At 40.6% G+C, this 14,082-nt stretch overlaps 1 protein-coding gene across 3 annotated transcripts in view; it reads right to left on the reverse strand.

Annotated features, from left to right (window-relative positions):
- fchsd2 (FCH and double SH3 domains 2) overlaps nt 1-14,082 on the reverse strand; it is a 77,739-nt gene that overhangs the window by 25,186 nt on the left and 38,471 nt on the right. For 2 of the 3 annotated variants that reach the window (XM_030393666.1, XM_030393658.1), the window contains exons 7-11: nt 11,766-11,820; nt 11,402-11,530; nt 4,372-4,494; nt 3,192-3,287; nt 1,992-2,066 (exon numbers count right to left, since the gene is read on the reverse strand). In XM_030393666.1, the coding sequence (XP_030249526.1) occupies nt 1,992-2,066; nt 3,192-3,287; nt 4,372-4,494; nt 11,402-11,530; nt 11,766-11,820 (478 nt within the window). The remainder of the gene's footprint in view (nt 1-1,991; nt 2,067-3,191; nt 3,288-4,371; nt 4,495-11,401; nt 11,531-11,765; nt 11,821-14,082) is intronic. The other variant, XM_030393671.1, reaches the window with a different exon arrangement.

Genomic DNA, 14,082 nt, shown 5'->3' on the forward strand with positions numbered 1-14,082 from the left:
TCACAAAGACAAGACAGCATGACAGCTTTACAGTGCTGTGACACCACTGTCATAACAGTGTTGTTCAGTAATCCAAGAAAATGCAGCTCTATTGTTTCATTATCCTGGAGCAACACGACAATGCAGGGTATAAAGAGCTCTGATAGTAATATCACTGCAGCAAAGATAATTAGCTTTAATAGATGGGTTTCCTGTTTACAAGCAATAAAAGATGCATATGCAGCAGGGGGTAGAAAACTCATTGGTACTATGTCATGATAACTTTATTTTAAGCATTTAGAAATAAAGCAGCGGCAACAAAATTATTATGTAGAAGGGCAAATGTATGCAACACTCATCTTTGCATTTCCGACAGTTTTTTTTTTTATCCTTAACCACATGCCACCTTTTGCTAGACATCTGTCAGCTCTGCCTGGCTGACATGACACATATTCCTGTGAGAAAAGAGCACACAGTAGCAGCAATAATGCTAACCCAGACATCCGAAGTTAGCTGTGCAGGAGAGCAACAAATTATCTGTGAGTTAAAACATCAACAGGCTGCACAGAAAGCACAAAAGTTATTTTTGTTTTCAACCCCCTGCGTGTGAATGCATCTCACTGATGCCATCTCTTAGAAACCCATCTATAATCATGGCTGATTTGACACAGATCACAGAACAGGTTGGCTTTAAAATTGGTACTGTGTTGTGGTGTAGGTGTATGAGAGTAGAAGAAAAACAAGCAGGGAAGGGGGAACCGGGACCGGGACTGATAAACACTGACTAGGGCAATAGTAGGTAGATAGTGTAGGCTAGTGGTCACAGGCGTTTATTAGGTATCAAATAAGAAAGATTTGAAACAATTGCTTTTTTATTCTAGTCTGATTACTCTATTGTTACATAAAACAATGCATATGACTCAATTTATCCGAACCAGTAATTCAGAGCTTCACACATTTTTGTCATGACTATTCTTAGTTTTTACACCAGCGGTGGTCATGATATCATAGGTGTAATCACAGCCACGCCTGTGTATTAATGCTGCAGCATGCAACAGTCATCATTGGTATGTTACAGACAGACATGGGGGTTCTGATAACTACAGTTCCTTGCAGTAATTTTTAGAGTAATTGAATAAAAGAGGAAATCATACACACACTATTTGCGTGATTATGGCCCCGACTGCTAGTTGTGAAAATAAATAAAGGTGTGAGAGTGTTTCGTATGCACATGCTCATAATCCCTTGTGTATGAAGTCTTCGTGTTGAAGCTGGCTAGACATGGTGTAAAGGATACACGACATTCTGTTTATGAAGAGGGATGGGTCCGCACTGCTTGCCAAGATAGATAATTAGGATGTTTAGGTTAATGTTGTTGTTTTAATGTGTTTTAACTGTCTGGAGTGAAGGGTTATGTCACGGAAAAAAGCAGCTCTCCAACAAAAACTTTAGATTCAAGCAGAGAGTGACATGTATTTTATGTTTTAACACTGTGTTGCCATGTCAGTGACCTGACTCAGTGTTTTGTCTTTACCTTTATTGGACCTTTATTCCTGAACCATCATTTTGAGAGAGGCAGATAGGCGTTTAAAGACTTGTAGTAATATGCATAACCTTGGAATTATCATCAGTTTTCAACAGAATATGAGATCTATTCTTCTAAATCTGATTTTTTTTACCGTGGGTTGGATTCTGAGCATACACCAGACTGATGATGAAGTGTGCTATGCAAATCAATGCGTCTATACATAAATAGCTGTCATTTTTATGTAAGGCAACAGAAGAAGCAAAATTCCACATTATTGTTTATATATTTTCAGCAGCATGCGTAACGTCAGTCATCGTACTAGGTGTTAAGTTTTACCAAAATAATTACCCATGCTTAGTTACATGTACATAATCAACTGAATGTCACCAAGACAAACATATAAATAGATAGACATGAATAAAGTAGATGATCCATGTATTGTGTCAGCAATGAGGATGGGAATGCTAACAACAGTTAAGACTACCTGTGCCAGGGTCATTCTCATGGCACTGACGGGCGACGGCTCAATGTCCACCAACTGCTGCACCGAGCTCAGAGTCTGGCACACGCACATACACACACACACACACACACACACACACACACACAGCAGCGCAACCGCGCACCCACGTACCCAAGAGCAGCAGTACAGGCACACAGACACACAAATACAAGGAGGGAGGTTAATGGAAAGAAAGTTCAGGGAAAGTGTTAGCAACAGGATTAGGAAGACAAGGGAAGGAATAGCACATTGTTGTTTGGAGAAATGTTAGAGCACCAGTTAGTGTATAAGAGAAAGGAAAAGATCAGAGAGGGAAAGAACATTTGGCAGAGAGAGTGAAAGAAGCTGAGAAACATGAGAGCACAAAGTGACTCAGACACAAGAGAAAAGGATAGCTGTAGAGGAATTAGGACCATGGTCCACTGGGAGACGTCTCTTTTTCAGCCACCAATCCTTAACAAGGCCCCATGAGGGGTGAGACAGCATGATTCTACTGCTGCAACAAGACCACACGGGTGCTGATCGATTCACAACAATTTGAAATATTTTAAACAGTCAGCAACCATTTTGATTTGACAGAAAACGTTTAGCTTACATAAATGATGAAAGGAACTTCGGACTACAAAGAAAAGTCCCCAGTGGACGCATAACACTTGTCGTCGAAATTATATATATCCGAACACAGAGCAGATTCATGCTTCTAGCATGCTGTCACCAGACACTAGTTAAGTGGACAAGTTCATCCTAACATAAAGAAATATCCAAAGGCTGGAGACAAAAGAGAAGAAGATCTCTCTGGAGAATAAGAAATGATCATAGCTTTGGTTCTCTGATTTCTAGCTTGGCAAGCCTCTCAGCCCCAGATGTATTCATGGGACTCACTAAAATCATCGGAATGAAAGGTACTCAGCTGCTTGAGATGTGCTCAGGGTTTTAGCCTCATACTATATCCAAAATACAATATTTGAGGGGACATCATAAGAATGAGGACGGAAACAACCCCATGTGTCTGTTTGAGAGAGGCAGGCAGGGAGAGATGGAGCGACTGTACTGCTGTATGAACAGGTTCATATACAAACAATACAGGTTCAACAACATCGTGCTCAAACAGCCCAACAGCCCAGAGCTGCATGTGTATGGATATGAATGCAGTGTATGTGTGTGCAGCCTTGTGCATCTCACCGTGTCACATTCGCTCGGCTGGAACTGGAAGTCGTGTGCTTTGTGAAACACTGGGTTCTCCTGCATGAACAACTGCTGGTTGAATTCTTGTATTATCTGAGAGGAAGACAGAAGGAAACCGTTTTAATCCAGGGCCACGGAAAAGTTTACATTGGAATCCATTGTGACCTCAGAGAAACCACGCTGACTGTGGCTTCCGTTCGCCGAATGAGCAAACTACAAACATTTTGCAGCCACATTTCATACCTTTTGTTGGTGAGTACTTCATATTCACACATACACTGTGTTTGATATTTAGATTGTCACTTTTATGGCATCCATGTGTGGAGGAGAGCATAGTAAAGTCAAGTTGCTTCAGAAAAAACACTTGTAGAACTGAACCATGTTCAACAGAGAGGGATAGAAAAGTATTTAGGTCCTCAACTTCAGTACATGTCACAGCATCGTGCCAGAAAAGTGGCAAAAATGTGCATATCAAAATTGGGTGGACACTCTGATGGTGCTGATCAGAGCTGGTGCTGATAAATACCTGTGACTATGTCATTTCACGCGGTAATGATTTGAATGACATCACTGGGTGTTAGTGGGTGCTTGTCTGAGTTGCTGCGGGTGATGGTGTATTGCGAGGTGTTGAGCTCTGCTGACTAGCCTGCGTACGCTGTATTAACGGAAACCAATCGTGGTGTTGTGTTTTGCTTATAAAGCAATCCCTCTCCCTTTGAGATTGGTTTCCGACTCATTTAGAACAGACTGCAAGTTTTACACTGACACACAAACACAACATGTCTTTATTCGTCACTGACTGTGTTTCAGCATTTATTTTGTGGCTTCCCTCGAGATTACTTGTTTGCATTCCTGCATTCCTCAGTTTCAAATTGTTTTTATTAAAATGCTGTGTGGGAACAATTCTTCCAAACTCTAATCCAAGGCACAATTTCCCCAGCGAGCAATGTAAGAAAAATAGTGCTGAGTAATATCAAATGAACTCAAAATGTCAAGGTGTCCCATTCATTTCACTGAAGAAATAGAATTGTTTTGGCAAAATGAGCACTTTGATCATGCTATATTGTCAAGAAGACTGATGGAGTTTCCCCATGATGTCTGTTTTGCATTTGAACAAGCACTAACTTAAACTTAAATGAATACAGAAGGTCTCTGTCTCTCACAACATCTGACTCACCCTGGTGGATTTGTCCAACAGGAACTGGAAGGTGTTGTGTGTAGCCTGGGAGGCCTCTAGCTCGGTACGAGACAGCGCTACCAGGTAGTCTTTCACATGCTCGTAGATCCTGCCATCCAAGGCCTAGAGGACAGAGAAAGAGAAGGACCTTTGGGTTATGGTGAAGAATGGATTCATTCAATGGAATTCTATAATCCTTTATAATGTTAAGAGTACAAGTGAATCAGGAGGAGGCATCAAGACAGAGATGGACAGAAGAGGTACAGAGGGTCAAGGAGTCAGGCTATTTGTTCATTCAGACAAAATGAGCAATTCAATTCAACACCATCACCACCACACCATGTTTGTAAAATAGTGTCTTATTTCTCATCATCAAACTTCCAGTAACCATTTAACCTCAACTAATTTGTGACTGCAAGCTTGTTTGTAACAAAGCCTTGAGACACAACTCTCATTTAGGCATGTGTAAGTTATAAAGTGGCACTAGTTTATTACCAGGAGAAAGGGATATGCAGTAAAAGTTTGGGAATATTTTCATTGTTAGTTAATCTGTCAATTATTTGCTCGATTAGTTGTGTGGTGTATGAAATGTCAGATAATGGTGAAAAATTTCAAACAGTGTTTCCAAAAATCCAAAATACCATCCTCATCCTTTGTCTACAACCCAAAGATATTCAGTTTACTGTCATAGAGTAAAGAAACCAGAGCATATTTAAGAAGCTGGCATCAGAGAAATTTTTTTTTCTATTCCTATCCTATCCTATTCTTTGCACAATTTCAGTTCTCAAAATTTCACAAAGTCACATTAGTAGTAAAGTTAGACATGTCGTTTCTGCCCTCAGGTGACGATATGATACACAGCCCACACAGGTATTTTCACTTATGTTGCCTGACTGTGTGGGTGTGTACACACTGTGATTGATAGAAAGCTTCCTCTGTTTCCTTTTTGTTTTGTTGCACTCGTTAGATCGAGACAACTTAAGCATGAGTTTAGTAATCACCTGTGTGGGTGTTTAAATTAAAGATGGATTAAGAAAAGAAATAGTGATCAACTTTACAGTTAACAGAGTGATTTGTTACACACAAACATACATGCATACTAGGGCTGCACGATTCTGGAAAAAATGTGAATCACGATTTTTTTGCTTAGAATTGAGATCACGATTCTCTGGCACGATTTTTTTCACAAAATGTTTATTGCACTGATGAACTTGAACAAAACAAAAAAAACATTTTTTTGTTTTGTTAGTTCCATCATTGAATGAGAAATTATTTTTACAAAAGTAAAAAAAAAAAAATTGTCTCCAAGATGAGAGGACATCCTCTAATACCTCATGTTGTACAGTGTTTATTGGGGCCGTAGCTTTGGCTAGGTGATATGAGATAGCTGCTGTGATCGGCTTTCTAAAACGGAGGCATAATATTCTTCCTTTTCCAAAAGCCGCCTCAGAGGTAGGCGTAAACATGTGACGTGACGTGAAGCCCGAAGTTGGGCTGCGAACAGTTGACAACGAATTTGTCTTCAAAATACGAGCTTTGCATTGCACCCCTTTGGAGTTTAGAACTGGGTTCTTAGCGGGGGGCTTTTAATTTGAAGGTAGTGACCGTTCCTAGCTTGTCGCTACAACAACAAGCTAGCAGTCGAGGCGGAAATAAGTGTACCGTCCGAGGCAGAAAATCGGCGGACCAAAACAGACCCCAAATTTGCCGCCCGTCTGTCTAAAACCGCGGACCTAGTCGTCAATAGGACGGGCAGATTGGCGGCTTGCTGCCCCGTCTAAAAACGGCTTCTCACACTCCTTCCAAACACTCAACTGCAGGCGGGCTCCCTCCACTGAATCACGTGTTGTAAAGACGCTTTACCACAGGTTGAGGGAGGAGGCAGCGGCCGTGCTGCGTTTGGGGGCGCTTCAAAAAATCCGGGAGGAAAATAGAAGCATTTGTTTGTGATTCGGCTCGAGATATAAAATGCTTCAGAATCGCTGTGTGTAGAAATGAGATCACGTGTATGTGTGAATCGAGATCGCGATTTTTTAACGATTTTTTGTGCAGCCCTAATGCATACCACCACTGGCCTGCCGACTCTAAAAATAATTTCTAATCTCTATAGAGTTTGTGATGTGTTGCCTTATGCAACAGAACACATGTTTTAATGAAGTGGTCTGTGACAGGGAGAAAGGAAATAGAAAAGAGAAGAGACAACAATGAGAGGCAGAAAGTCAAAGGAAGGACAGAAACCGAGCAGATGTTTTCATTTGACAGCTCTTATCATTACAGGTTCTGATGCACCGATATAAAGACATTTTAATGAAGTATGCAGTCCAAATGAACAGCCTTTCTATGGGGAGGCTGTGGTAGTGCTGCCAAGCTGGAAGCCAGGTTGCCAAAGAGACAGATCAGACAGAGAGGAATGAGAGAGGGGCTAATAACGAGGAGGAGAAGAGGAGGTACGAGTGAGCATTTGAAAAGGTATAAAAGAGACAGTGAGAGAGACGGACAGAAAAATTAGTGTTGGGGAGATGTGTGTGTCTGTGTGTGTGTGTGTGTGTGTGTGTGTGTGTGTGTGCGTGCGTGCTTTTTTGCGTGTGTGTGTGAGAGAGAGAGAGTGAGAGAGAGAAAGAGAGAAATAGGGAGAGAGAGTGAAGTGTTCTTTGGATAGCGCTCCAACAGCTGCAGGGGAAGGTGAAGGGGTTCAGATTCCAATTCAACAAAACAGAGAGACCGCAGACACACACACACGCACGCACGCACACGCACGCACACACACACACACACACACACACACACACACATACTCTCAAATACTCAGACGCTCACACTCTCCTCTAGCCAAAGTACCTTATAAAAGCTCACACTCTCAGAAACCTGCACTCCCTCCGTGCTGGCCAGGGGATGTTTCAGGCCAAGTCTGCAACCTCCCACTAACAAACACACTCACTTTTCTTAAACAGACATGCGAGTAAACACATACAAAAACCTCTTTTGAACCCCCACAAATGTAACATTTGTACACACACACAGGACACACTAAAACAATGGGAATTTGACGAGGAAATTATGTCATTAAGGGTGTGTTGTTGGCTGACTTCTCTCTAAATGTTCCCTCATCACTCTGCTCATTTCCTCCTCCCCCTTTCTTCCCTCCCTCCCCTCCTTCTTTCATCCATTTACGGTAGTGTTGAAACTGAGTGAGTCAGCTTCCAGAAAAAGCCCCGTCCCCATAATCACTGGTCACTGTGTGTGTGTGTGTGTGTGTGTGTGTGTGTTTAGGTTGAATGACTGCATCAGTCTGGACAATAAGTACAGCACAGAGGAGCAGACAGGGCAGCAGAGGTGTAAGTGTAAGAGAGTGTGTGTCTGGCAGACAGACAGTGAAAAGAGAATCGGCTGCCAACAGCAGAGGGAGATGTGGAGCAGGCTGCTCCTCCACTGCCCTTTCACAACAACTGTCGCATTGACAAGGACAGAAGCTCTCAGTGAAATATACATGTTATTCCTGCCTCCACAGTCAGTGTAGTTAGTGTTTATGAAGTGAAGTTCAGATCTACACAAGGCCTTCAATTAGAAAAGTTCTCATCCCTCATTCTGTAGAAAAACCTCTCTTTTATGTCGCAGACATGTCCTCACAGTCAGTCAGTCTTGATTTAGCCAAAGGGAGCTGATGAACTTCCACTGCCACAGAACAATCTGTATCCGGGGGTGGAATGTAACCAAGTATGTTGACTCAAGTACTTATACTATTATGGTCATTGCTCAAGTCCTTTTTCATGTAAGCATTTACACAAGCTTCTTAAATGTGAGGATGTGTTGCTTTTCCTGTTAATTATCTAAATCATGCTATCTTATTTCTAATCATTTTAAATATTGAAAATAGCTCAAATAAGAGCCACCTCAACCAACTACAGCAGTAACATGCGGCTTTAACATTAATGTATGAGTAATAATTGTTTGCTGTAACGAAGACAGTTGTATTGTTTCTGAGTCCCAAATTACAACAACAAAAAAACGCATTTAGTCTATAATAGAAATTGGATGGCAAATAAACCTTCCAAGAAAACTTTCCATTGCCAGTTAATGTAAGTTTTGAAATGCATTACTTTTACTTATCAAGGAGTGTTTTTACAGTGTGGTATGAGTACTTTTAGTGAAGTAAAATATCTTCTTCCTCCACTGTCAGTAACTTATCTGATTAAAAGTAATTTAGAGGTATATGTCGCTATTACAAACACAATGTCCTCCCATGGCCAAATCCAATGAATTGTGTTCACAGCAATGCAAAGAGCTTGGTTGATTTTATAGGAGGAATGTAAATATAGTCTGAAATGGAGACAGTGCTAAAAAAACATGATGAATGGAGAAGCCACACAAAAAACTGGGTTGCGGTTTGCTGGGATGTATTGGTTGTGCGTATATTCTACGGCTGCTATTATTCTTATGTTTGCCACTGATGCTGTTTTCTGTGCTGTGTTCCTAAACATTTCTCTGTGGAGCAAAAACTGTCTGTGAAAATAACTTTTATTGTGATGCAGATTTTGGTGTTATCAGTGACTTTCAGGTGAAGACCTGTAAACAAAACAAATACTGGATACAACTGCGGTGGAGGGAGAGAGGACGAGCAGATTGGGTCCCTCTGGCAATGTCCCTCATTCTCTTTGTGTGTTTGCGTACATGTATTTGTGTATGTGCATATTTCCCCGCAGTCCTGTCCTTCTGTCACAAGGAGCTAAGGATCTATTATTCAGAATGGCCTCGTACTATAGATGCTCATACATGCCTGAGGGACAGAGTATGTGAGGGCAAGGGAGACGAAAATCTGAAGAAATTACACAAGGCTGAAAAAGCAAAGAAAGACACAGAAAGCCAAAGAAAAAGAAGGGCAGCCAGATAGGAACATTAATGAGCTTCACCTTAAGAAAAACAAGTCACATAACTAATGTGCATATCTCCCAGTGTGTGTGTGTGTGTGTGTGTGTGTGTGTGTGTGTGTGTCTGCTGCAGATTCAGAGTCATGTTTGAGTCTGATTACTGTGACAAAATAAAACCTCCCACATGTGATGTCTGTGTGTGTCTCTGAGTATGTGTGTGTGTGTGTCAGACTGACATGTTTGCACAGTATTTAAAAGGATGACATCACCACCACTCAGCTGCTTCTGCTCACAAAGTTGCTGAGGTGTGCCTGTCTGTGCACAGAAAGGACTGTCATTTTCTGCGTGTGAATGTGTCTGTCTGTCATGCACACTCATTATTAGATTATTACCAAATTAAAGGTCTAGTGTGGAAGATTGGGAGGGATTATGGGGCAGAAATGGAAAATAATATCCATAATTATGATTTCATTAGGTATAATCAGCTCAAACTAAGAATAATGTGTTTCCACTAGCTTTGAATGGGCATTTTGTATATGTAGAGAGAGCAGGTCCTCTTCTGCAGAGCAATGTTGCACTGATATGTTTCTACAGTAGCCCACAACAGACAAACCTAACACTGGCTTTAGAGAGGGCCTTTCACTAGGGATGACCGATATTTTCATACCAATACCAATAATTTCCTACCTCTCATGGCTGAGATGACTGATAAGTTCACATTTTTTTTATTTTTGAAAGACTCTCCTAACCTGTAGTGTATGTCACTTAATCCTACACATTGGGCTTTTAAGGCAATATTATCAAGTTTCATTGATACAGTTTCGGTGGATGTTTGTGTTCAATATTAGTGTCTTAATTGTCCTTTATTGATTTTATTATTTAATTATCTCTATTTTTGCATCACTTTTTTTCTCTTATCCTTTTTCTGTGATTTTGCCTGTCTTATGGCTTTTAGTCCTTTTACCGGTCATGACTCATAATGTCTTTTTTTGTTTTAAATTTTCTGTTCTGCCTTCTTGTTTTTACCTCACTTTTTTTTTAACTAGGCTTCCATGTGTTTGGCTTTTGAGTGTTTATTCTGTAATACTGTCTTCCTGAGTTTCCTGCTTTTGCTTGCTTGTCCAAGCACTTTGTAAACTCTGTTTTTAAAGGTGCTCCATGAATAAAGTTTATTATCAAGTCAAGGACCAAGTTAGTGAACAGACCTGGATTTCTTGTCCTGTAACCACAATGGCATGCAGATATTTTAGTCTGATTCCTTCCTGTGTTTTGATGCTGTGATTGTGCCAGAAAGGTCATGTAGTACCAGATGGAGCACAGTGTTTCTGCACACAAACAGCAGCTTGCTAACATTGACAGAAGAAATATGAGGGGTGACATGTAGCTTCTGTGTCATAACACTTTAACATGATTATCTTGTAGTGATGAGGTTAAGGTGACTTACAATACAATGATGAAACCTGTACCCATATTAATAAAACTCACATGCAGGTGCCAGATGCGGCACAGAAAAAGATGTAGCAGACTTTGCATCCATCGTTTGATGACCTTTCATACCGTCTCAACAGTAAAAAAAAGTTTTTAAATTGAGAAACTACGTCAAAGCTTTTAGAGAATTCCTCCTGCAACAGTTCATTCAACATCGTGTAAATTCAAATTTCATGCCTACCAATCATTCAGTAAGGATGGCTCATTTTGCAGTTTTTTGCTTCACATAAGCCCCTTTGGAATAATAAATCCAGAGAACTCTATGACTTTCTTTGAAGACTCAAAACTGTGAAATCATCACTTTTTCATGTACGCTCTTCCCCTCTTCAGCTACTTCGGCGGTGCTGAGAGGGAGTCTGACTGTGTGCACTCATAAACCAAACATTTTATCCCTGCTTTAATTCAAAGTAGCTCCCCCACTTTGAATTATTTTTCAAATCAGAAAATGTGTCCCTATTCCTGGAAAATCCCTCTGGGTATTATTAGTGCATGGGACTCTTAAGTCAGTAGTGGTAGTGAAAGAAAGTGTCATTAAGGCATTACAAACTACAATTTGTGCTGCCTGGATTCTATTTAATACAAGTGTAGTTTGACTAAAATGTCCACATTCATCAGAAAGGACAAGAATTCTTTCTCTGACACCACTCACATCTTTATCTTTATGCGACCTGTCTTACCTGTATGCAGTGCAGTAGATCTGTATGGTAGTACCGATCATGGTGAGCATTGGCAGCAGCTAGCGTTAGCAAGTAATCATTCCTGGCCTGTGTTGCCTTGGAGTTACAGTCACTTCTCTTGGCTTTCAACTGAAATGAAAGGGAGACAGACAACGTTGCAACACTGCATTACAGCAACAGACTGGAGCTTTAAGCTTTAAGTGGTTTCAGAACATGAGTCTCTTTCCAGCTTCAGGGCTCATTTGAGAGGCAAAGACAAACAACCAGCTTTTATATTCGTATCATGGATTAAATTAGTCTGCTTGAAAGTTTTGCCTGAAGGGGGAGGAAGAGTCTTTGTGTCCTTGCCAGTGAGTCCTCTCACCTTTACACTTGCTTTCTGTAAACTAATTCTTGACTGAAAAAGACCCAGTTTGGACCTGAAAAACAAAACAAGAGCACGAAAAGAAGTTAATAATTTTCTCATTTTTACTTTAACAAATTAATATGACGTTATCCATTTGTGCACACTTAAAGGTACCCTGTGGAGTTAAGGACAACTAATGGTGTCTGTTTTGTATCGCAAGTGAGCACAAGGACACACTACCGCTTGTGAAAGGATGCTGCCGGTCCACACATTCAACGCAGCAATGTGCCAACAAAGGCATCGAAGAAAAAGGCTGCTACTGAGTAAACATGAATACAAACTCAGTGGAAAATAAAATAAGGGATGCACAATAAAGATTTTTTCAGCTGATATTGACAACCGATTATAACGTGCTTCTGATGGGCGATACCAAGAAGATAACTTATAATTTCCCATTTTTGTATTTTATGAAGAAGCTGATAACATGCAGTTTATGCACCTTGCTGGGTAAGCCAGGCTAAGGTGTAGCAAGCGAAGAAATAACATTTGCCCTGGCTTATCCCTCATCTCAGAACTATTGTTTCAAGTGTAATACAAATTGCAATCATGTCGTCAGCATTTCAGGGTTTAAACAGCCAACTTCTATATTGGAATTTGTAAATGCTGCGCATCTTAAGTCAGTGACAGCTATTTAGCTTCACTTCATTGGCTCTATTCATCAGCTACAACTTATTTGGTTCCGATAAACAGCTGATAATATACATTTCCCAAATCAGTCCGATAATTTATCGCTCCCATGCATATAGTGCATCCCTTTGTAAAATATTTTTAAAATCAGCCTTTTGAACTTGTTTGTTTGGTCTTGTATTTTAATGAGCACACCAAAATGACGCTGAATGCACACTGAATATGAATTTCATTTGTTTGTTTCCAAAAGAACTCCACAAAAAGACGCACTAACACCACCCACCATCCTGAACACTCACAACCCGCTCATTGTTTTGTCTTTTAACACCTCTGTTGGCACTTGATTCATTCACAAAGATTTAATAAACAAATATAAACAACAGGGTAAGGTAGAGAAGAGAAAAAGACCCAGAGCTTTCTACATTGTAACTCTCATCTCTAACCTCTGCTTCGAAGCAGGCATCATATATTGACCCTGAACAGGCTGGAGCGTGACAGCAATAAATCCCTGCCTGATCCAGCCACTGTGATTTATATAGATGGTGATATCAGAAAGACCTGCCCGAGAAAATGATGCAGTGAGCCTGTGTGTGTGTGCAAGCATGCGTGTGTGTTTGTGTGTGGTCTGCTTTTTTGTGCAATGAAAACTGCCTTTGTGTGCATTCCCTTAACTCTCAAACATGCATGCAAAGCGCATTACTGCGTGTTAACTTCTGTCGCTTGTCTATATGTGCAATTATGTGCGGTGTGTTTCTACTAATGTTGCTCTGCTTTATGCGCCAAGTGGTGTTAAAGTATAAAGTCTGTGTGCCAATTTTCTTCTTGTGTGTCCCCTGCACCCTACAATGAGTAATGTCTCGGCATTTTGCTCGACTGACACACACACACACACTCACATAATGGCACGGCGGCAATGCAGTAATTTCTGTGGCTGTGTCTTTCTACTGAGTGATAGAGAACAGAAAAGAGTCGACTGGTCAATCGATGTGGGCGCTAACCGGAGCTGAGAATTCAGTGAAGTGAAAATGCCACCATAGCTGCTGCTACCTAGGGCTCAGAGGGAAACAATTCTGAACACTATTGGATCAAACTTTGGTAGTGCTTGTGGGACTCCAAGGCTTCAAATAATTACATCGTATTATAGTAAAATCCTTCAAAGGAAAAATTTACTAAAAGTGTGTATCTAAAATGTCTGGCTGATTTTGAAAGCATCATTACTTTTAAAACTATCAAACAGCATAATTTTTGCACTTGATAGCATCGAAAGTACCAAATCTATTAAAAATAAAGATCTACTATCAGATTTACAATTCAAGGTGTTCTGTACTGAGGCATCTGTTTTGTTTTTCTCCCTTTTTCAATTTGTATTTACTTTGCCTGACTCTCTCTCATTAACATATACAGCCTGTAGATGAACTGCCTCTCTCAGCCTTAATGATGATGTTTCTCTCCCTCTCTCTCTCTCTATCACACACAAACACACACACACACACACACACACACACACACACACACACACACTCTCTCTCTCTCGCGCGCGCGCTCTCTCTCTCTCACTTTCTCTCCTTGAGGTTAACCAACTTTGTACTCTTGATAGTATTCCTTCTGACAATGGAGACCATCTGTTCAGTCAAAGCTTTTTTTTGTT

This window comes from Sparus aurata, chromosome 2, assembly GCF_900880675.1.
Source record: "Sparus aurata chromosome 2, fSpaAur1.1, whole genome shotgun sequence".
In the NCBI taxonomy this organism is placed as follows: domain Eukaryota; kingdom Metazoa; phylum Chordata; class Actinopteri; order Spariformes; family Sparidae; genus Sparus; species Sparus aurata.